Source organism: Echiichthys vipera, assembly GCF_963691815.1.
Source record: "Echiichthys vipera genome assembly, chromosome: X".
Classification (NCBI taxonomy): domain Eukaryota; kingdom Metazoa; phylum Chordata; class Actinopteri; order Perciformes; family Trachinidae; genus Echiichthys; species Echiichthys vipera.
The window spans coordinates 1,512,389-1,535,975 of NC_139825.1; the positions used below are offsets into that span (position 1 = coordinate 1,512,389).

A 23,587-nucleotide genomic window follows, 5' to 3' on the forward strand; every position below is an offset into this window, starting at 1 on the left:
TAACTGATGGTCAAAATAATGAAAGCAACAGCCACATTTAGTATTCCACCCTTTTTCTCAGGTGTACCCATGCAGTGTGGCCTCATGCAGCTTTAAACCTGCTGGTTGTTGAGCATATGTTTGATAGAAAAAAAAAATCTCAATTTCCTTGCAGGAGTCATCCCAAAGGATCAATAAAGAGAAGTCTAAGTCTAGAAGGGAAGCGTCAGAGCCTTGAGCCCTGCTGTGTTTATGTCTGCACCCTCTGGGCTAAGGAAGAAGGGATGCATATGGCTTCTATTAGGCCTCTGTGTTTTTGCTGTCTGGACCAAACCTTCTCCCACATTATCTCGCTGTGTTTTGAGAAACATGGCGCTCATCCCAAACCTTGTGAATTGATAATCCTGGCTAAATATTTTCAGAGGCCTGTTGGCTCACAGGATGATTCCGCTCTTCCTTATTCTCTCTCTCTCTCTCTCTCTCTCTCTCTCTCTCTCTCGCTCTCGCTCTCTCTCTCTCTCTCTCTCTCTGTTTTGTTCTCCTCAGACTTTGTCACAGTCACCCTGTCTCTTCGCTTTGGCCACGTCACCGTCATAGCGAGGGACTTCACCTTCTATGACTGCACGGCTGTGAAGCAGCTGTCTGGCAGCATGCCGTGAGTTACCATGATTTATCAACTCTGCTCTCTCTTGTCTCCTCCCGATCTGCTCTGCTCATTGTAGACCTTATAATCAAGTCTTACTCTCTAAATAGGGCAGGTTTACAGTTTGTATCCTGTTCATTCTCGGACCATCCAATTCGACCGCCACCTGTCTGTCTCATATCTGTTTTTCCATTTCTTCTCACATGCTCTCCTGCTTTTAATCCTTTGAATATTCTATTATAGATCTTGTCAATGTGATTACATTGCTAGGCAACAGCTTGGGCCACTGTTTATTCTCTGGCTGCTGATGTTAATCACCTATACTGCAACAGGAAATAGACTGGGAAACATTTAGAATGTTTAAAACTGTGAAATGGTCAATACTACAGCCAGATGTTCTGTCATGTCCATGGATCCTAAAATATAGCTTATGTATCATTACACTCTCTCTCATGGAAAATGCTCACGGCTTTGCTGTGCTCCTTGAGCCTGTCTTTAACTACAATGCCATCCGGACTGGCATTGTTCAGGATAAATCTCCATCATATGAGAGGTGGCCTCATGATTTTCATACTATTTTCACTGACGTTATATCACATAAGTCTTCAAGGTTGGGATTCACCAAACCCTTGCATCTGCACAAACTTGCCTTAAAGGTTGAATATGTAGAATCTTTATTAAACCCAGAGGGCTTTTTGAGGGGTACAGAATGAAAATATTGCTTTTCCATAAAAAAATATATTAAGTCTGAATTAATATATTTAAAAATTTTGACGGGTTTGACAAAGACTTTCTGTCCCGTTCTGTTTCCACTGTAGCAGCAAATAGCATTGGGCGTTGCTGGTTGCCAGGATTGTCTGTTGTTGGGTGCAGCTACTGTAGGCTGGCACTGGATGAAACTATTCATCACTTGACATGGAGCAGGTTGATCACATGACACACTTGGTAAAGAACCTGGCAACCCGACTGCTGGAATAATTTTTTGTTGTTGCGACTACGATCTTGAGACACTTGGTGGCGGTGTTCTGCTCATTCTATATATTCATCCTATAAATGGCTTGTGATGAATACCACCTGTTGGTGAGATTTGATGATTAACATAATCAACTCCACTTAATTGCTATCAAAGGCTACCTATTCCACTCACTATTCAGTTTGTGGGCAAGTTAATTTACAGAAATGTAACATCATGCTGTATTTAGCAGCATCAGTAGTTTCAGTTATGAATATAGCTGCCAACAACATGTCATTAGAGCAGTACCAAACTGACAGGAATACACTATAGTTTGACACAATAGTTTAAAAATCAAAGCGGAGCCAAATATGAGATGAGGGCAAGCAGATGTGATGTGACAGTCATGGAGATGGACAAGATAATGTTATACAATAGGTGATGTTACACATGTTGATGTGGACACAGCCCTGCAGAACACCCTGATGCAGCCGTTGGAGCCTATACGTTGCCAAAAGCCAAGAACATCATACAAATCAACAGTCAGTATTTTAAACAAGCCAAGGCAAGCCATGATGATGGGTGAACAGAGTAGTTAATGTAGTTCAGTAGTTGTTTACGGGTATTGTGATTCTTGAGTCGAACAGAAGAAGAAGAAAGGCAATCTCCAGGATCTGTATGTCACTGGTTAACAGGTCTGTACCACTTTACACTTTACATACCATTAAGAAAAAATATGTTCATACTAGTAGTTTTTGCATGAGGCCATTGATTCTTTTTCTGAGATTATTTTTATTTAAATTATTGTCATGTACCTAAAATCAACAGATAACACTAAGGAGCGACTTTCAATAGGCTTAAAGGCAAATAATAAATATAAACAAATGCATGTGTGTAGCACTCATGCTCGGTCATGATTTACAGCCACATATTCATATTAGTAATGTTTTTACAGTACAGTTTACAGTAAACTGGGTCCTCTGCTGGTGAGGACAGCTCAGAATACACGTCCATTAAGGGCAGGTGAATAGGGTAACATTAATAACTCATAGATATCACCATGTGGCCGAAATGGGTTTTCTCAGGCTGGAGTCTCCCTTAGAGATAGGGTGAGAAGTTCAGCCATCCGTGAGGAACTCCGAGTAGAGCCGCTGCTCCTTTGCGTTGAAAGGAGCCAGTTGAGGTGGTTCAGGCATCTAGTAAGGATGCCCCCTGGGCGCCTCCCTAGGGAGGTGTTCCAGGCACGTCCAGCTGGGAGGAGGTGGAGAGATTATATCTCCACACTGGCCTGGGAACGCCTCGGGATCCCCCAGAGAGAGCTGGTTAATGTGGCCCGGGAAAAGGAAGTTTGGGGTCCCCTGTTAGAGCTGCTTTCCCCGCGACCCGACCCCGGATAAGCGGTTGAAGATGAGATGAGTTGAGATAATGCTAACTTTAGGTGAATTTAGGAGAAATCTAAATACACAGACAGACAAAATGTACTAACATTAAAGGACATGTTATGGAAGATACATTACAAAACTGCTGTGTTTTGATCACTAAAATTAAACTATTATTAATGAATAAGCCTGAATACAAACAGATGTAAGTTCTGTGTTGAATGCTTGTCTAGTTTCCTTCGTGACCTCCTGTGTCCACACATGCTCCCTCTCCCAGCCTCTCTCTCTCTGCCCCCTCTCTGTCCTCTTCTCTGCTCACCACACTGATAAGACACTGAGGCTCCATTCAATTAGAACCCTGACCTTTCTTACCACTGGGTTCCAGAATGGCAACAATTGGATTACTCTGTGTGCTCCGATCTCCAGTCGCTGAATCTCATTCACCGTTCCCTTCACTCACTCCTCGATAAAAACGCCTACACTACTTCTACTAGACATCCTTTTCTCTTCGTAGCTGCATTGTTTTTCTCCACCTTTACTTTTTTGTCACCTTGCTGCAACGTCCTTCCACAAGATTTCCACGAAGGCTATTGTTTCATAAACTATAATATGTCATTATTAATCATTAATCTGTGCATTCTGTTATTTGTGTGTGCAGTTGCCGTGGTTGTGTTTTAAGCCGATGGGGATGTAACTGGTGTGTTCACCAGCACTTGTGTACCCACAAGCCCACCTGTGAGGAGGGGGTGATCATCTACAACCAGCATGTAAGTGAAGAGATATGATTGTAGAGAACTCAGGGACCTTGAGTGAGCTGGAGCACCATGTTATAAAAAGTGAGTGTGGAGACTTTTGCTCTTCATGTTTCCAAGTTCTCCAGGGAAAGACAAGTGTTGTATTCTAAGTGGATAACACATGAGCCAAAGATGTAAACTGAGTTGAAAGCATTGCTATAGATCAGAGGAATAGTGTGAGACATTGGTTGACTGTGCCTCGCATCACCTCCAAAGCATAACTTTCAGGAGGCAGACAGCATGTGATATGCGTAAAATATCAATGATACTTTTGATATGAATGGATGAATGGTTCTTAAGATATGTGAAGCGCAGATACAGATAGATTCCTCCTTTTATAGTTAGATTATGCTGCTATAGCGCCATCTATTGGCCAAATGGCCCCAGATTTGTCATGTCCAGTGTTGGTAGCATACGGTGTTTAGGAAATGTGACATGTTTTATAATGTAAGCCCCCAGCTGTAGAAAAAGTTTATGGAACATCAAAAACCTGAAAAAGTAATTATTTAGCAGCTTCATACAGAGATGATCCGCACCACATTTGGTAAGTGATCAAAATATGGACACAGTTCAAATTGGCATGATTCAGCAAGATTCAGAGATTATTTAGATTGATCTGGGCCCAAAGAATCCAGGAAAAATAATTAATCTAGAAGTAACTGGAAAAAACTTATATTTCTGGTTCAGTTCTCACATTTTCTCAAAGTAAAAACACTTGAATGTGTGTCAGCTGAGTCCTTGACAGGTATTTTTGAACCATGATAACCTGGTATGTCAATGGATGGTCAAGTGGTTTTCCTGTTAAGATAGGATGCATTTTTGCATACCTTCATCGGTGTCCATGCATATGTTGTTGTGTCTTATATTCCCATACAAGCATACGCTGTTGTTATGTGTTAAACAGCCTATTTTAGTTCAGTTATGTGTTATTTACATTTTCCTTTGTCCATTAGTTTTTTTTATTTCTGTCTCACCCTCTCCTCATGTCTCCCCCTCCTCACACTCCCAGTTTAAACTCCCCACCTCAGCTCCTCCCACAACTCAACCTTTTAAAGTCATCACAACAGCTGCAACAGCTGCCCCAGTAACCATCAGCATGACAACCACCACAACAATGGCACCAACAACTATTGCTACAACAACAACCACCGCAGCCCATGTCACTGTAGCAACCACTCAGGAGTCAACCACCCCTCCTGCACCCACTACTCCACCCGTGACCACCACCAGCCTTGAGCCAACTACACCGCCAACCACCCTGCCCCCTCAGCCTGCCAGCAGCCTACCACCCACCAAACCAGAACCAAGTCCATCTCTACCCTCAGAGGTCACCACCAGGGAGGAGGAGGAGATTGAAGCAGCAGAGCTTCTTCTTCTTGTTGACACCCAAAGTTCTGCGGTTACACCCACTGTCGCCATGGTAGCCACAGAATGGGTGCCTGCCACCATGGCTGATGGTCTAAGTGGAGATCTGGACCCTGTGGTGCCTTTGATCATACCGCCCCATGAACCCGATTCCTCACCCCTGGAGGTGGTGACGGAGTCACCCCCCAGTGACACCCAGGAAGCTGAGGGAGCGTTGACCCTGGCAGAGTCTCCCACACCAGCCTCATCTGGCTTCCCCCTTCCCACTCCCTTCTCTGTGGGCGACCCTGGCGACTCCCAGCCCTCCCTGGACCTGGTCCTGACCCAGAATCCCACCCTAATGCTCACACAAGACGCCCAGACTGAGGCAGGAAGCCCTGAGGTGATCCTCTCACCAAAAGAAGAAGAAGAAGAAAACATCCATACTGAGAGCTCCATTCAGTCAGAAAATGACAAAGTTACATTTTCCGCTGCCACCTTGTTGTCAGGTGACGGGGAGTTCGACCACGCCCCCCCATCCTATCCCCACCTGCTTGATACTGACTCTGACTCAGAGCTGGATTACCAGTATGATCCAGCTGACGCCTTCCTCCCGGTGAGTTCAGCTGCCTCCCTGCTCCTCCTCCTTCTTCTTCTACTCACTAGACTCTGTACTTCTGCCCACATTCCCCTGCTCTACTGTCTTACACCTTTGTTTTTTTTTGTTTGTTCTTTTGCTTTAAGATTGATCCCAAGATAATTTAAAAAAAACTGTCACAGTGCAAGCTGCAGCAGTTTTTTTTAATTCAATAATTATCCTTTTTCATGATTTTTCACATTTACAGATCAGCATTCATTATAAAAAACCTCACTTGAAAGTGGAGGATGCTGTGTGTGTTTACAGTGAATGTTGGCTACATTTACACAGTATTTCCCACTCTATCATAAGGTGTAGCTGAACAACTTCAGTGAAATACATAATTCTGATTCTTCTGACCATTTTCTGTGATTATCTGTCAGATATGACTGTTTTACCAAGCTTAACCACAACTTTTATCTTAGTAGGAAACTGAGATAATATATATAACATTTGTGACACATTATTCAGTAACATTCAAATATAATAAACTACTGATTAAGGGTTAAACACCAATTAATGAAATAGTTTACTCAGTCGAAGGATTTGAAAGTTCTTAGAAGAGGCTGACTCATTCATCTTTGTGTAATATGAAATAAACAGACATATTGTAAACGTAAACATTTATTAACAAATTATTACTGCACAAACAAAATACACAATAAACTAACTAAAGCTAAGTCAATGTGTGTGTGTGTGCGTGCGTGCGTGCGTGCGTGCGTGCGTGCGTGCGTGTGTGCGTGTGTGTGTGTGTGTGTGTGTGTGTGTGTGTGTGTGTAAGAGAGGAACCAAGGAGGAGGGGTGTAGGGATTCAGTCATAACATGTAATAACGCCCAGTCGGTGTTTATTTCCCAGTCCATGGAAAGACGAAGTTGGGTTGTGGTTGCTCTTAAGACAAGTTTGTCTGAAAGGCTTTCCTGTGTTGCCTTCAAACACAGGAGAGGTTGTTGTGCAAAGGTGGTCTCTGTGACCAGTTATTAGTAGGGAAAACTGCAGGCACTCGCCTCTCTGCCAGTCTGTTGTTTCGTCAGACGGCTCTGCTCTGTGCAGGCCACTGAGGCTCCAGGATTCAGGAAGGCCGAAGCGGAGATTCGAAGAAGAGAGTCGAGTGAAGATTTGAAGAAGAGAGAAAGGAAGAGGGTGCTCTCCAGTTTTGTATACATGATGATGTCCTGAGTCCGAAGGTCAGGTCAGCCATTGGACTGACAGTTTGGGGTCTTTGAAGGTTTTCACACCTGGGCGTGACCTGTGCAATCCTTCTGGGTCACAGGGCAGTTTCTTTGTCTGTGACCATGCGGCCAAACAGGCTTCTGGGCCTTGTCTTTTCCTTTGTTTGATCAGGCTGAGGCCTTGTCTGAACCAAACTGAAAGTTCACATTAATCCAAAAATGAACAATCATCTGTGGAATGCCGATTGCACCTATATTAGCATCTATCCTGTAGCAGAGATGAGCAGCAGGCTACAGAGGTCTGGCAACAGATGTTGCTGCTACACAGACTCTGTCAGTGTGTGATAATACAGATTGTCCAGGGTTTAGAGGTAAAGGCTATATTAACTGGTACTGAATGAATGAATTGATTTGATTGATTTATTTGAATGTAATTAATTTTAGACACTCATACATGTCTGTTACACAGTTTGATGTAGTTTTTACCTGTTGAAGGGCTGCATAACAATGTGCAGAGAAAAAATAGACGAGCTGTGTAAAAATGGAGTATGGCGTGTGTGTGAGGCTTCTGTGGTCCATATAGCAGCTTCAGATGGATATAATGGATGCTGCAGCTCCGTCACACCGTGTATGAACCACATGTATTTTGGCCATAACTCCACACCCCCAGATTCCTATACTTTTCAAACTGGTAGTCTTAAACTCATACTGACTCAAGTGACATCACACAGCCCCCTTTGGAGACATTAAAAACGTTTGTACTAAAACCAGTGGAGTTCTCCTTTAAGATAACTGCCTCCAGCTTAGTGCCGTTTAAGCATCTATAATTAGAACATTTCCAACTCTTCCACCACACAGCTGTGTGAGTGAGTGGTTAACATTAGTATTTTTTATTTTATTTTTTGTGTGTGTGTGTGTGCGTGCGTGCGTGCGTGCGTGTGTGTGTGTGTGCGTGTGTGTGTGTGTGCGCGTGCGCGTCTATCTGTGTCTGCCTGTAAGTGTACACATAAGCAGAGAGTGAGGAAGGGGGGGTTTGTGTGTTTATATTTTGTGTGTGTGTATTGGGCAACAGGGGGACGAAGGCTCCTATGTCAGCTGGGGTTCCTCAGCTTGTCCCTGTGTGGAGAAGGTCCAGGGTTCATCACTGCTCCCTGTCAAAGTGGAGAGGAAGATCACCTTACTGGCCCGCAACCTGCACCTTTATCAGGTACACAAACACACACACATACACACACACCAAACACTCAATTAGCCTCACCCTCAACACATGTGAAGGATAATTCTCTCAGCCTCGCTGATGAATCCTGTCACCCACCAGCACTCTTTGTGTGTTCAGGATGCAGATCTGGACTATGAATGTGTGTTGGTCATAGAGGGGCAGACAGTGGTGGTGGACACCTACGTGGAGACTGATGACATGAATCCATCAAACTTTGACATCACCTGTCAACTACACCAGGTCTGTCAAATTGCAGTCATTCTCTATAATACTTGACAAAAACTAAACAGCTCTAAACCACAGCGGAACTGTGAAGGACTTCCATCCAGTGAATCTACTTTGACCTCTGATATTGTTACAGTTTAACAAATAGTAGTTTGTTTGTCCAGTACACATATTCTGCTCCAGTGGAGGAATACAATGCCATGGTGTATGTGAAGAGGAGGGACACCTTCCATGTGGACAGCTCTCCGGATCTCTATGGTGAGGTCACATTCGGCTCTTTGCAACCAACATAAGACCATTATCCTCTTTTCTTCAAAGACTCTCAGTCAGTGTGTTTTCATGCATAGCGGTAACTTGAAAATGGTCCTTCCCTGGTAAAGGAAATAATTGGATTATTGAAGTTCCCCATGTATACATGAAAGGGGGTTGAATGGGAAAATTACTCTTCTTCCGGTACAGTAGGTGGCTCCCCGCCAACATACAGCTGGACTGAATACGGCTTTTTTTCCGGTTTACCGGACGACTTTTGGACAGAATTATGACAGAAACAGCTCTTCTTGGTAGTGATGTTAGTTGCCGTGGTGAAGTCCTCCCGTGGTTTAAAGGTAACGCTCTATTGTTGTTGTTTTTTTCACATTGTTTTCGGCACTGTTCCTTCCTGGTTTGTTCTATTTCCGGTTCAGAAACCACTGCCACGGAGTGGGGAGGGAGAGTTATAATGCCTAGTGCACGCACATATGGGAAAACCGATATTACTCCGGGTAAGATGTGTACATGCATGAATACCCCAGTTACTAAAGTAGTTCTCTAGTTGTGTTAACAGGGGTATGACAACTCAGATTTTACCTGGGGTATTGTGCTTACATGGTGTTTGAGAAACTAGAGTATGCCCTTAACATGATTATAATCTGGTTTTTAAACCGCATGTAAACGCATTGAATGTCTACTCAATCAAACATTGACTGACGCTCTTGTCTGTTTTTCTGTCTGTCTTTTCTGCCCTCAGTGACTCTATACAACTGCTCTGTGGGCCGCTCAGACTGCAGCCGCTGCCACACAGCTGACCATAGGTATGGTTGTGTGTGGTGTGGAGGTGCTCAGGCCAGCTGCTTGTATTCAGACTCCTGTAGTGAACCCGTACAGCAGACATGCCCTGCCCCCGTCATCCACTCTGTGAGTACTGACCTTTGTTCAGACTTTATTTTGGGTGTGTGGGTAACACATAACACAATATTTGAGGTGCTTATAATCACACTTTATATTCTAATGTATATTCTAATATTCTAATAATAATCTTCACTATCAGTTTGGAAACTGAAGTAAATTGTTACTAACAGATGTAGGGCCTTGACTCATGTTCAGATTATGAGATTTAGTATTCTCAATAAACATATCGTTCATCAATTAATATTAGCTATCACCAATAATTATCATAGATAGTAATGACTCTAGTTAAACCAGAGTTCCTCGGGGGCACCACCATCACAGACGGAGTGACAACTAATATAAAAGTCACATAAAATATATTAAACTACTGATTAAGGGTTGAACACCGATTAATGTAATAGTTTACTCAGTTGAAGGATTTACAAGTTATTTTCTTAGTAGAGGCTGGCTCATTCATCTTTATGTTATATAAAATAAATAAACATATTGTAAACACAAACATTTATTAACACATTAATGAATGCAAAAACAAAACACAATAAAACTAACTAAGCTACAAACTCTGATATTGATATAAACTACAAATAAAAACATGTAGGAAGGCCCTCCGTAATGCCAGAGCAGCCTATTACTCATCTTTAATAGAGGAGAATAAGAACAATCCTAGATTTCTTTTCAGCACTGTAGCCAGGCTGACAGCGAGCCACAGCTCTATTGAGCCATGTATTCCTATAACCCTCAGTAGTAACGACTTCATGACCTTCTTTAATGAAAAAATTATAACTATTAGAGACAAAATCAACTCGCTTGGCACCAATTTTTCTTCAAACCCAGGAACCTTAGAAACAACTGTACGACCTGATATATACTTGGACTGCTTTTCTACAGTTGACCTTAACAAATTAACCTATACTATTTACGGATCAAAGCCCTCTACTTGTCTCCTAGACTCTGTTCCAACTAGGTTACTTAAAGAAGTGTTACCTATAGTTAGCACCCCTGTATTAGTTATGATTAACATGTCTTTATCAGCAGGTTATGGACCACAGTCTTTTAAAGTAGCTGTAATTAAACCTCTTCTTAAAAAGCCCAGTCTTGATCCAAGGGTTCTAGCCAACTAAAGACCTATATCTAACCTTCCTCAAGAAATTAGTCAATCAGCTGTGACTTTTCACATAATAATGAGTTATTTGAGAACTTCCAGTCAGGATTTAGAGCTAAGCATAGCACTGAGACAGCACTGGTAAAAAATTACTAACGACCTTCTAATAGCTTCAGACAAAGGACTCTCTGTACTTGTTTTACTAGATCTTAGTGCGGCCTTCAACACTATTGACCATCGCATCCTGCTACAGAGACTGGAGCATCTAAGGGCGCAGTCACACTGTCCTTCCGCACCGCGCCAAAACCAGTTTTTCGGGTCAGGCCTAGTGCGTTTGACCAGTGTGAGTGCACCCGCTCTGCGCATAACTGCAGCCAGCTGGCCGTCCACGGCCCGTCTGGAGAGGTGGGCTTTTGTAGAGCGAGTTTGCACATGTACGAGCACGATTGTGCACACGTGTACGAGCACGACGGCGGTTCTGACGTCATTTATGTGCGCCTGTTCAGACATAGAAAATAGAAGGACGGACCATGCGCGGACATTTAACAACAAAATCAACAATGGTGGCGAAAGGTTCACATTGGTGTGATGCGGAGGTGGAGTGTTTACTGCAGATTTGGGCCGATGAAAATATTCAAAAACAGTCGACAAGACGCACAAAAACTCTGAGGTCTATGGAAAGATTTGTAAACAAAGCGACGCATCGCGATGACGTCAATCAATGCATGTGACGTGTTACGGCGTGATGACGTATGGACAGCAAGAAGCATTTGCACGAGGCCCAGGTAGTGTGAGTACAAACGGGCCTGGGGCCCGGGCGGAGAGGGAGGGGGGACAAGTACCCTAAAGCCCGGGGCGGTGCGGAAGGACAGTGTCAGTGCGCCCTAATTGGCATTAAGGGAACTGCACTAAGCTGGTTTAAGTCTTATTTATCAGATAGATCTCAGTTTGTACATGTTAATGACAAATCCTCAGTGCACACTAAAGTCAGTCACAGAGTTCCACAGGGTTCTGTCCTTGAACCGATTCTATTCACCTTATATATGCTTCCCTTAGGAAATATTATAAGGAAGCACTCCATAATTTTTCGTTGTTATGCAGATGATACAATTATATTTGTTGATCAAACCAGAAGAAACTGATCACTGATTCTGATTCTGATGTTAAACTCAGATAATTAAGATATTGTTACTCTGAATGATGTTGTGTTGTCCTCCAGCACCAAAGTAAGGAATCTGGGTGTTATTTTTTTGATCAGGATATGTCCTTCGATTCTCACATAAAACTAACAACAAGGACTGCATATTTCCCCTGCGTAATTAACATTAGGAACATTGTGTCGCAGAGAGATGCAGAAAAACTGCTGCTTGAGACACGACTCAAAGCTGTACTGCAGCGACCCAACAACAGTGGACTGAGACTAATTGCAGAGAAGTGCCTGTTCAGGAAAAATGAACTTTCTTTTTTGGGCTACGTTGTCTCTGCTTCAAACATCCGTCCCAACCCCGATCATGTTACTGCTATAACAGAGGCTCCTCCCCCTCGTGATGCCACAGCCCTACTCACAGGGTGGTATGCAAAGTTCATTCCCTGCTATGCTTCTGTGGTGTAACCCCTTTGTGCTCTTTTGAGGAAAATGCAGAATTTAAATGTACTGATGCTTCTCAGCTGAGCGTTGGCCCCATTGGGGAAGACACTTCACACTGCGCACAGACCATAGCCCACTTACTGCCCTGCTGTCCACCAAAGGCTTTGGAAAAGCTTCCTTGTTATTTTATTTTAATTTTATTTTTTTACAACACAACAATTTTGTTCTGCCGGGGGATAATACTGTTCCTGATTCTCAGAGCTTTTATCCTGTCTGTCTGTATCATTTATGTCTCATTAATGCATGTAACTAATTCAACTTCATATTTACCACCATAATTATTATCATTGTCATGTTCTGTCACTCTAGCTGTGCCTGTTTCTTGCTGTTCTGCAGTATTAACTGCCATAACTTGTAAGTCATATTCACATTGCTTAAGCTATCACTATAGTCACTGTTTTTATGGTTCCTTGCTTTTCTTCCTCTCCAACCGGTGCAGACAGATGTCCAACCTCCATAGAGCTGGGTCTGTTCCACGTTCCTGCCTGTTATAGGGAAGGTTTTCGTTGGCACTGTACTCACCGGGGGAATTGTTGGGTCTATGTAAATAATAGATAAGTCTTAGAGTGTGGTCTATACCTACTCTGTAAAGTGTCCTCTGATAACTTTTGTTATCGTTTGGCACTATAAATAAAATTGAGTTGAATTGAATCAGATCGCTCTTTGTTCCCCTCAGTTGGGTTGGTGACCAGTTGGTTAACCTGGCTGATGATCCTACTCCATTTAGGCCATGTTCAGGGCCTAGGGACAGCTGGCAGCTTGTCCCTGGATCCAGAAAAAGAAAGAGGAGATCCGAGAGAAAGAGATCCCAGTGAAGAGCGAGAGGGAGAATGGTGCCCTCCAGTTTTATAGACATGGTGTCATCAGCCAGGGGTCAGGTTAGCCAATGGACAGACAGTTTGGGGTCTTTGGAGGGTTTTCACTGCTCGGTGTGAGGACTGTGTGGGGGAGGGGTTGGCCTGGTTGTGACCATCTTTCCTTTGTTTCTAACCAGGCGGCTAGAAACAGGCTTTCGGCCTTGTCTTTTCCTTTGTTTGATCAGGCTGAGGCCTTCTCATAATCAAACAGAGTTCACAGAAATTAACAATCATCTGTGGCATGCAGATTGCACCTACACATATGAATCATAAATAAAGACATACCTCATGCATCCAGAATGTTTCTTATTAAATTAAGCTTTTCCTGACATCCCTCAGATTGATCCGCTCTCTGGTGTGTTAGAAGGCGGCACTGTGGTGACCATCTCAGGTTCCAACCTGGGCCAGAAGGCTGAAGACATCCTTCACTCTGTGTCAGTAGCCGGGATTCCCTGCACTGTCATCCCCAGCCTGTACGAGGTCTCCTCAAGGTACAAACATATTGCAGCAACTGGGGTATAGGGGAGAACTGTAGACGTCTTGTTTTTATTTTCAGTTGAAGATTTCTCAGTAAAGACTACAAAAAAAGCATACGGGTACAAAGTATCATCCCCTTACCAGCTTAATGACTTTGCCAGGGTACATGTACAACTATCCCAAGAGAGATGTTTGTCTTCCAGGATCGTGTGCAGGACCAAAGCAAGTGGAGGCGAGAAGGTGGGCCATATGTCTGTCAAAGTGAGCGGAGGAGAGTTTGGTCTGTCCAGCCAGACATTCAGCTACCAGGTAAAGTACGCTAGATTAGATGTAATTATAGTAGATCGGATAATGGTTTGGTGACCCGTTACAGAAGCAAATAGATAAAGCATACAGCAAAAATATCATCAAATTAGAGAAATACAGTCAAATAAATGAGAATTCTCATGATTCTTTTCAATTCTATTTGAATTGATTTATGTATTTAGGTTGATGCAGTTCTAACCGCCTTCTTCTCCCATCCTCTCCTCCCTCTCAGGACCCATTTGTGATGGGGGTGTCTCCTGAAAGGGGGCCCAAAGCGGGGGGAACGTCCCTGACAATCATTGGCCGAAATTTGCTGACAGGACTTCCCTCTGACCTCACTATCACTGTGGGAGGGGTGCCCTGTAAAATGTAAGACTCTCTCTCACACACCCTTACACACATAGGTCGAGATTATCTATTGGTTGAATGATGGCCTGTTGTTTAATGTAGAAGCTGCTATTTCCCTCTTTCACCATAAAGACTTTTATTCAATGTTCCCTGTCAGTGACCTTTAACCTCCTTGTGTCGGGTGGTTGAATAGAAAAAAAACATGTATCTCTGGGGTCAATGAAATATCACATCATGTATTAATCAGTTTCTACTCTCCTCAGTGTGTCAGAGGTGCAGAGGACAAGTGTTCAGTGTGTGACAGGTCGCAGTAATAAGACAGGAGATCACCGGGTAACCCTGCATTATGGCAGCAGCCTGCGCCACCTCCACACTTCAGCCTACCGCTACACCCACAACCCCAACATCACACACGCCACACCAGCAAAGAGCTTCCTTGAGTGAGTCTGGGACCTGACCTTCATTTCTCACCCTTCCTTTCTTGTTCCCTACTCAGAGAGTTGTTAGGAACCAAAAGTGCTTTGAAGTGTAAACCTTTTCTGTCTGTTTAGTGGTGGTCGGCTGATCTATTTGTCGGGCCACAACCTGGACGTGGTGCAGGAGCCCCGGATGGTGGTGACCGTCTCTCCCTTCGAGTCAGTCAGCCAGAATAAAAGGAGGATGCGAAGGAGGAGGAAGAGGAGTGGAGAGAAGGGGGAGGACGGGGAGAAGACTTTGAGGAGGCCGGCACGGATGGTTCCTGAACCTATCTGTCCTGCAGACCCACTCTGCTCTGTCAAACAGGTAGGTGTGTGTGTGTGTGTGTGTGTGTGTGTGTGTGTGTGTGTGTGTGTGTGTGTGTGTGTGTGTGTGTGTGTGTGTGTGTGTGTGTGTGTGTGTGTGTGTGTGTGTGTGTGTGTGTGTGTGTGTGTGTGTGTGTGTGTGTGTGTGTGTGTGTGTGTGTGTGTGTGTGTGTGTGTGTGTGTGTGTGTGTGTGGCTTCCTTTACTAAACATCTTCATCTTCCCTGCACCCTCCCTGTCTCATCAGTTCATGGAGCGGTGTGAGGTGAACTCTTCTTCACTGATCCTGTGCCACTCTCCTATGTTGGACTCCATCTGGGGGTCAAAGGTGACCACAGAGTTTCTGCTGGACAACCTGCGTTTTGACTTCAGTAGCCTGAACCCCCAGGCCTTCAGCTATGAGCCCAACCCCATCCTGCGACCCCTGAACCAGCAGGACCCTCTGAAGGCCTACCGCTACAACCCTGGCAGCTTCATCCAGCTGGAGGTTAGATGATAGGCATTGATAGACAGTAAAAGAGAGCCGTGGTGGCGTTGTTAGTTAATCTTATGCAGTGATTCACAACCAGGGGTACTTGTACCCCTGTACGGTGGCCCTGAAGTGCAAACCACAACAGCAATACACACAATTCAACAGCAATTCATCACAACACAACAGCAGACTGCCACACTTTATTTCTGGGAAACCATGAATGAAATGGTTTTACCAGCGCATATTTTGGATCAATAGTATTAATTTGATACGGCTTAACACCTGTGGGAGGTAGAATTCGCCATAACAGTATAAAAATGCATTACACGTCCATTAGGTTTGAATACAGGAAAGTTGATATTCTAAGCAATATTACCCTTCCTTTATGCGGTGTGCTTGTAGGCTCAGGTGTGGCATCATCCGTGGTAGCTACACATTCATTAAATAATATCCCAAGAGGCCCTTTGCCTTGACCATTGGATCAGCTCCAGCCCCCTGTGATCCCGTAAGGGATAAGCGGTTGCAGATGATGGATGATTGCCAGTGTTTGTGGGTCTGGTGGAGCCGCTGCATTTTGGGGTTTTAAATTGAACACAATCAAGCAATTTTACGTCAAAACACTCAACAAATGTTTACTTCATCACAATTACAAGCAATATAAACAGCATATATGGTTAATATTTACCCTTTATTTTTGTTATATTACATTTATGAATTAAAGTGCTAGCTGAAAGGCTTGGATTGTGGCTCATCTTCATTTTGGAACCAAGTAATGCTAAATCTCATCCTTTAAAGTCACTGTCTGAATTTTCAGAATTTTCTGAAAAACTGTTGTTTTTTATTGTTCATAATTTGATAGAATATCAGCTGAGTATATACCACTGTTGAATTAGCATGTTTTTTTAAATAACCAAGGCACTTCAACAAAAAGATGTATTTAAAAATAAAAAGCAGTGAGCAAAATTAGAGAACACTTTCAGATCCCTCCCAGTTATTTGGTGTTAATCTGGCACCTGGTGAACACTGACTTCATTGTTGGACAAACCCTATTCATCTGCAGCTCTCCTGGTTACTTTGAAAGATGGTGAGCTGCTCTAAGGAGACTGAAACCCTGAGACAGCAGGTGGTCCAGGTGAAGGCCAAAGGGATGACCCTCTCAGCCATCACAGCGAGGTTGGGCGTTCACACTCAGAAAGAAAGCCAAAGTGGTTGAATAAGAAAAAGAAAACAATTGAAACAACAGTCATTCTGTATGTGGCTGGGGTATCAGAGAAACTCAGGAGGATCTTCAACAAACACTGCATCCCTGTGTATTTCAAACCCAGTAACACACTCAGACAGAGACTAGTTCATCCCAAGGACAGAAGACCACACACACCAACAAAAGCAATCTGGTTTATATTGTCCAATGCAACGAGGAATGCAAAGATCTCTATATTGGTGAAAAAAAACAACCACTGCATAAATGCATGGCCCAACACAGGACAGCTAACTCCTCAGGCCTGGACTCTGCTGTCCACTTACATCTCAAGGAGAAAGCCCACTCCTTTGATGACAACACTGTCCACATCCCGGACAGAGAGGACAGATGGTGAAAGAGAAGTAAAAGAAGCCATCGATGTAAAAGTAGAGAAACCAGCGCTAAACAGAGGAGGTCACCACTTATCTCCAATTTACAGTGCTGCCCTTTCATCCCTTCCCAGGAGATTCGACAATCTAACCTCAAAGAACAACTGTTCACAAATGGCCTCCTGTGACTCCAACGACTGTCGTTAAGACTCAATAGAGCACTAAAGAAGTCGAAACCTACTTCCCACCAACGACTGCCACTCTAACGACGGTCGTTGGCACTTGGAGCACAAAGGGTTCCAGTGACATCATCGGCCTTGTGAAAGGTTAAATACCTGGATCTCCACACCAGTTAGTTGGACCAGTCCCAGCCTGGTCAGATGCGTACACGAACTGATGAAGCCTCTTGGATGAGAGGTGAAACATCTTCCTAGACAAATAACCAAGTCCATTTGCTTTTGACTGAAAATGCTTCGGGAATAATGATGACCTGGACAAATGAGAATATTCACAGGCTCCTCTGTGATTTCAAGAATATTGAACACAGATTCATTCAAGTCCCTCAAAAAAGCCGGTCGTCCACGTAAAAAAAGTGCACCAGAGGTAAGGATAATGAGAAGACTCTCAATGGGGAGTCAGTTCAATGCTGCAGCTGGAGTTGGTCTCCAGTTCAATTCAAATCAATTCAGTTCAATTCAATTCAATTCAATTCAATTCAATTCAATTTTACTTATAGTTCCAAATCATAAAAAAAGTTATCTCAGGACACTTTACAGAGTAGGCATAGACCCAACGATTCCCCCAATGAGTACGGTGGCAACAAAAACCTTCCCTTTAACAGGCAGGAACGTCAGACAGACCCAGCCCTGTGGAGGACGGCCATCTGTCTTGACCGGTTGGGGAGGAAGAAAAGGAGAGAGAAAGAGAGAAACACAAAGATAGACAAAAGACAGAGAGACTGACACACTTCCAGAGATGCAAGCAGCCAGCGAGTAACAGTAACTATAACAATATCTATAGTAATGTGAACATGACCCACATGTTATGGCAGTCACTGATGGTGTTTTTATGGCTACAAATTTTATAATTTATAAGACTAGTGACAGAATAAATGACTAATAGTTATTGAAGTAGCAGGAAGCATCATGCAGGACCACGGCTGCAGGCACCGCCACGATCAGCAGAGACCTACACACAGGACCACGGCAGCAGGCACCGACACCATTGGCAGAGACCTGCACACAGGACCACAGGACCACGGCAACAGGCACCACCACCATCAGCCGAGACCAGCACACAGGACCACGGCAGCAGGCACCACCACCATCAGCAGGGACCTGATACACAGGACCAAGGCAGCAGGCACTACCACCATTAGCAGGGACCTGATACACAGGACCAAGGCAGCAGGCACTACCACCATTAGCAGAGATCCACAGGACCACGGCAGTAGGCACAACCACGATCAGCAGAGAACTCCAAGATGACAAAGCACAAACAACTCGGGGGAAGAAGTTGAATTAGTAACATGCATTGATGAGACATGAATGACATAGACAGAGAGGAGAGAAGCTCAGAGTATTAGGAAAAGTAATATCCCCCGGCAGACTAGGCTTATAGCAGCATCATTAGGCTGAACAAACGCAGCTTTAAGAATAACAACGTCAACATAGCTGAGGGCTCGTGAGCCCTAGCTGTAAGCTTTATCAAAAAGGAAAGTTTTAAGTTTACTCTTAAATATGGGGACAGTGTCTGCCTCCCGAAAAACACTTGGGAGTTGGTCCCACAAGAGAGGAGCTTGGTAGCTGAAGGCTCTGCCTCCCCTTCTATTTTTGGAGACTCTAGGAACGACAAGTAGCCCTGCATTTTCAGAGCGCAGCAATCTAGTCGGGTGATACAGTACTATGAGCTCTTTAAGATACAACGGAGCCTGACCAATAAGAGCTTTATAGGTAAGAAGAAGGATTTTAAATTTTATTCTAGATTTTACAGGTAGCCAGTGCAAAGAGGCTAATACAGGAGAAATATGTTCTCTTCGATTTGTTTTTGTTAGTACACGAGCTGCAGCATTTTGGACCAACTTGAGCATAACAATGAAAATTTATGGAGTGCTTCCTTATAATATTTCCTAAGGGAAGCATATATAAGGAGAATAGAATCGGTCCAAGGACAGAGCCCTGTGAGACTCCGTGACTAATTTTAGTGTGCATGGAGGATTTGTCGTTAACATGTACAAACTGAGATCTATCTGATAAATAAGACTTAAACCAGCTCAGTGCAGTTCCTTTAATGCCGATCAGATGCTCTAGTCTCTGTAGCAGGATTCGATGGTCAATAGTGTCGAAGGCAGCACTAAGATCTAGTAAAACAAGCACAGAGACAAGTCCTTTGTCTGAAGCTATAAGAAGGTCGTTAGTAATTTTTACCAGTGCTGTCTCAGTGCTATGATTCACTCTAAATCCTGACTGGAAGTCCTCAAGTAACTCATTATTATGTAAAAAGTCGCACAGCTGATTGGCGACTAATTTCTCAAGGATCTTAGAGAGAAAAGGAAGGTTAGATATAGGTCTATAGTTAGCTAGTACCTCAGGATCGAGACTGGGCTTTTTAAGAAGAGGTTTAATTACAGCTACTTTAAAAGACTGTGGTACATAACCTGCTGATCAAGACATGTTAATCATATCTAATACAGGAGTGTCAACTAAAGGTAGCACCTCTTTAAGTAACCTAGTTGGAATAGAGTCTAGGAGACAAGTAGAGGGCTTTGATGCTGAAATAGTAAAGGTAAATGTGTTAAGGTCAACTGTAGAAAAGCAGTCCAAGAATATATCAAGTCGTACAGTTTCTAAGGTTTCTGGGTTTTAAAGAAAAATTGGTGCCAAGCGAGTTGATTTTGTCTCTAATAGTTATAATTTTGTCATTAAAGAAGGTCATGAAGTCGTTACTACTGAGGGTTATAGGAATACATGGCTCAATAGAGCTGTGGCTCTCTGTCAGCCTGGCTACAGTGCTGAAAAGAAATCTAGGATTATTCTTATTCTCCTCTAATAAAGATGAGTAATAGGCTGCTCTGGCATTACGGAGGGCCTTCCTATATATCTTTAGACTTTCATGCCAAGCTAAGTGAGATTCCTCCAATTTAGTAGAGCGCCATTTACTTTCTAATTTTCGCGATATTTGTTTTAGTTCACGAGTCTGTGGGTTATACCCAGAGCTAACTTCCTCTGTTTCATTATCTTCTTTTTTAACGGAGCAACAGAGTCGAGTGTTGTTCGTAGTGAACCTGCAACACTGTCAACAAAATGATCAATTTCAGTGAGACAAACGATGGTGCAGGAATCTGGAATATTAGGATAAGGCATTAAATTAAATGCAGAAGGAATCGCTTCCTTAAATTTAGTCACAGCACTATCAGATAAACATCTGGTGTAGAAACTTTTGCCCAGAGGTGAGTAGTCCTGTAATATGAATTCAAAAGTTATTAAATAATGGTCTGATAAAATAGGATTCTGTGGAAAGACTATTAAGTTATTGATTTCCACACCATAAGCCAAAACAAGGTCGAGGGTGTGATTAAAACAGTGAGGTTTATGTACACACTGACTAAAACCAAACGAATCTAGTAGAGAGATAAACGCAATACTAAGGCTATTATTAACAACGTCCACATGAATATTAAAATCTCCTACAATGATTACTTTATCAGTTTTAAGGACTAAATTTGACAGAAACTCTGAGAATTCAGATAGAAATTCAGAGTAGGGACCGGGAGCCCGGTACACTATAACAAGTATAATTGGCTACACAGTTTTCCTGGTTGAGTGTGAAAGACTAAGAACAAGACTTTCAAATAAATTATAATTTAGTTTAGGTTTAGGGTTTATTAATAGGCCTGCGTCATATATTCAGTCCTGAACAGGACAAGGATCTGTCTCTGCACAGTGTCTCGCCTATTAAGACTTTTTGGAATGAAAGCCCACTCTGCAGTGACCAAACCTCTCATCAGCAGAAAGAATAAAAGGCTAGACTTGCTTTGCTGCGGAGCATGTTGTGTGGACAGAGGACAACTGGTCCAGAGTGCACTTCAGTGATGAGAGGACGTTCAGTTTATTTGGGTCTGATGGGAAACATTATGTTCGGGGTAGGACTGAGGAAAGACTGAACCCAAAGTGTGTAAAGAAGTCAGTTCCATTTGGAGGAGGAAGTGTCCTGGTTTGGGGATGTTTTCTGCAGCAGGAGTTGGGCCTCTTGTACAGCTACATGGCAGGGTGAATGCAAATGTTTATGTGAACCTACTTCAGCAACATGCTATTGCTGCAATTGTCTCCCAATCAGCTGCAATTGTCATGAAGACAATGTCCCCTGTCACACTGTAAAACAGAGTAAAGTAATGTCTAAGAAACCCACTCAAGTTAGTGAACTCCGGAAGACAGTGAGTCAGAATGGACCCAGATCAAACAAGAAAAGTGTGAGAAACTAGTGATGTCCTGTGGGTGCAGATGGCCTCTATACTTCCTGTACATTTTTGAATCCTATAGAAGAAAACATTGTTGAAATCTTCTCATCTGACACAATGGTTATTGTTCTCTAATTTTGACCACTGCTTTTTTTCACAAAATAAAGGTTTTTGTTGAAGTGCCTTGGTTATTTAAAAAACATGTTAGTACAGCAGTGGTATAGCCACGGTGGATATTCTATCAAATTATGAACAGTAAAAAAAACAACAGTATTTAAGAATAAATTAAGTCTGATCTGTAATTTTGATCTTTTTTCGTATGAACTGGAAATTTTCCAAGAAAAGGGGAAACAAGAACTGGAGGTGAAAGTACTAAAAGAGAAAGTAGAAGTTCAATCTCCATGTGTTCTCAGGGGGAAAACCTGGACCTGGCCATCACTAAGGACGAGGTGGTAGTGTTGGTTGGCGAGGGTGTGTGTGCTGTTAAGACCCTGACCAGAAACCATCTGTACTGCGAGCCGCCACCTCAGCAGCCTGCACCAGGACCTAACAGCAAGAAACGGGAGGGCTCCGACAATCTGCCTGAATTCACAGTGAGTCCGAGCTTTCACTTTAAAACCCCACACAATCATCAAAGAGGGTGGGACTGTGTGAGCACCTGACCTGTGCGCGTGTGTGTGTGTGTGTGTGTGTGTGTGTGTGTGTGTGTGTGTGTGTGTGTGTGTGTGTGTGTGTGTGTGTGTGTGTGTGTGTGTGTGTGTGTGTGTGTGTGTGTGTGTGTGTGTGTGTGTGTGTGTGTGTGTGTGTGTGTGTGTGTGTGTGTGTGTGTGTGTGTGTGTGTGTGTGTGTGTGTGTGTGTGTGTGTCTGTGTGTGTGTGTGTGTGTGTGTGTGTCTGTGTGTGCGTGCGTGCGGTGCGATGCGTGCGGTGCGTGCGGTGCGTGCGTGTGTTTCAGGTCCAAATGGGAAACCTGAACTTCTCCCTGGGTAAAGTTCAGTATGACAACCTCGTCCTTTCCACCTTTCCCCTGGAGGCTCAAATTGGGGTTGGGGTTGGGGCGTCCATAGTTGCCCTCATCGTCCTTATCATTGTGCTCATTTACAGGTCAGTGGGTGGACCGCATGTTTCTGTACATTTTTACTGTGTACTTGGTATAGAAAAAATAATTACACATAATCTGATCAATTCGGTAAATTGAAGAAAGCCTGCGGAGATTATTACTGCTATCAAGCAATGTGTTGATGGTATTCAGAACTAATTAGAGCATGATAATTAACAACATTAAAAGATCATGAGGTAAATGTGTAAGAAACCCTCTTTTCCATCCCTGCCTGACCCTCTTTGACAGGAGAAAAAGTAAGCAGGCTCTGAGAGACTACAAGAAGGTCCAGATCCAACTGGAGAATCTGGAAACCAGTGTGAGAGACCGCTGCAAGAAAGAGTTCACAGGTAAAAGTATATTTTAGTTAGTCAGGCCAACAGATCCACTGTGTTTTCACTCTGGCCTCACACTATGACATGATCCCATTACATCTATCCTCCTGGATCAAACCCCCCCCCCCCCCCATCCCCCCTAACTCAGACCTGATGACAGAGATGATGGACATGTCCAGCGACCTGGTGGGCTCTGGCATCCCTTTCCTTGACTACCGGAGGTATGCTGAGCGTATTTTCTTCCCTGGCCACCGGGAGTCCCCACTGAGGCGAGATCTAGACGTTCAGGAGTGTCGGAGGCAGACGGTGGAGCAGGGTCTGGTGCAGCTGTCCAATCTGCTTAACAGCAAACTCTTTCTCACCAAGGTAGTCATCGCCAGAGTGAGGCTTTAACACGATACCTTCATGTTGAGCAGAAGGATCATTTTCCTCTCTTCTCTTCCTCTCAGTTCATTCTCACTCTGGAGAGCCAGCGGACGTTCTCTCCCAGAGACAGGGCTTACGTGGCCTCCCTGCTGACTGTGTCGCTGCACGGTAAACTGGAGTATTTCACTGACATCCTCAAAACTCTCCTCAACGACCTGGTGGAGCAGTATGTGGCTAAGAACCCCAAACTGATGCTGCGACGG

The 23,587-nt window shown here is 43.6% G+C and overlaps 1 protein-coding gene across 3 annotated transcripts in view; it reads left to right on the forward strand.

Moving 5' to 3' along the window:
* plxnb1b (plexin b1b) overlaps positions 1-23,587 on the forward strand; it is a 192,933-nt gene that overhangs the window by 152,318 nt on the left and 17,028 nt on the right. For all 3 annotated transcript variants that reach the window (XM_083939246.1, XM_083939248.1, XM_083939247.1), the window contains 18 exons: positions 526-634; positions 3,612-3,720; positions 4,757-5,707; positions 7,971-8,105; positions 8,235-8,357; positions 8,507-8,600; positions 9,349-9,515; positions 13,456-13,607; positions 13,797-13,902; positions 14,132-14,268; positions 14,511-14,687; positions 14,799-15,030; positions 15,276-15,515; positions 21,939-22,118; positions 22,480-22,628; positions 22,873-22,973; positions 23,107-23,324; positions 23,408-23,586. In XM_083939246.1, the coding sequence (XP_083795372.1) occupies positions 526-634; positions 3,612-3,720; positions 4,757-5,707; positions 7,971-8,105; positions 8,235-8,357; positions 8,507-8,600; positions 9,349-9,515; positions 13,456-13,607; positions 13,797-13,902; positions 14,132-14,268; positions 14,511-14,687; positions 14,799-15,030; positions 15,276-15,515; positions 21,939-22,118; positions 22,480-22,628; positions 22,873-22,973; positions 23,107-23,324; positions 23,408-23,586 (3,559 nt within the window). The remainder of the gene's footprint in view (positions 1-525; positions 635-3,611; positions 3,721-4,756; positions 5,708-7,970; positions 8,106-8,234; positions 8,358-8,506; positions 8,601-9,348; positions 9,516-13,455; positions 13,608-13,796; positions 13,903-14,131; positions 14,269-14,510; positions 14,688-14,798; positions 15,031-15,275; positions 15,516-21,938; positions 22,119-22,479; positions 22,629-22,872; positions 22,974-23,106; positions 23,325-23,407; position 23,587) is intronic.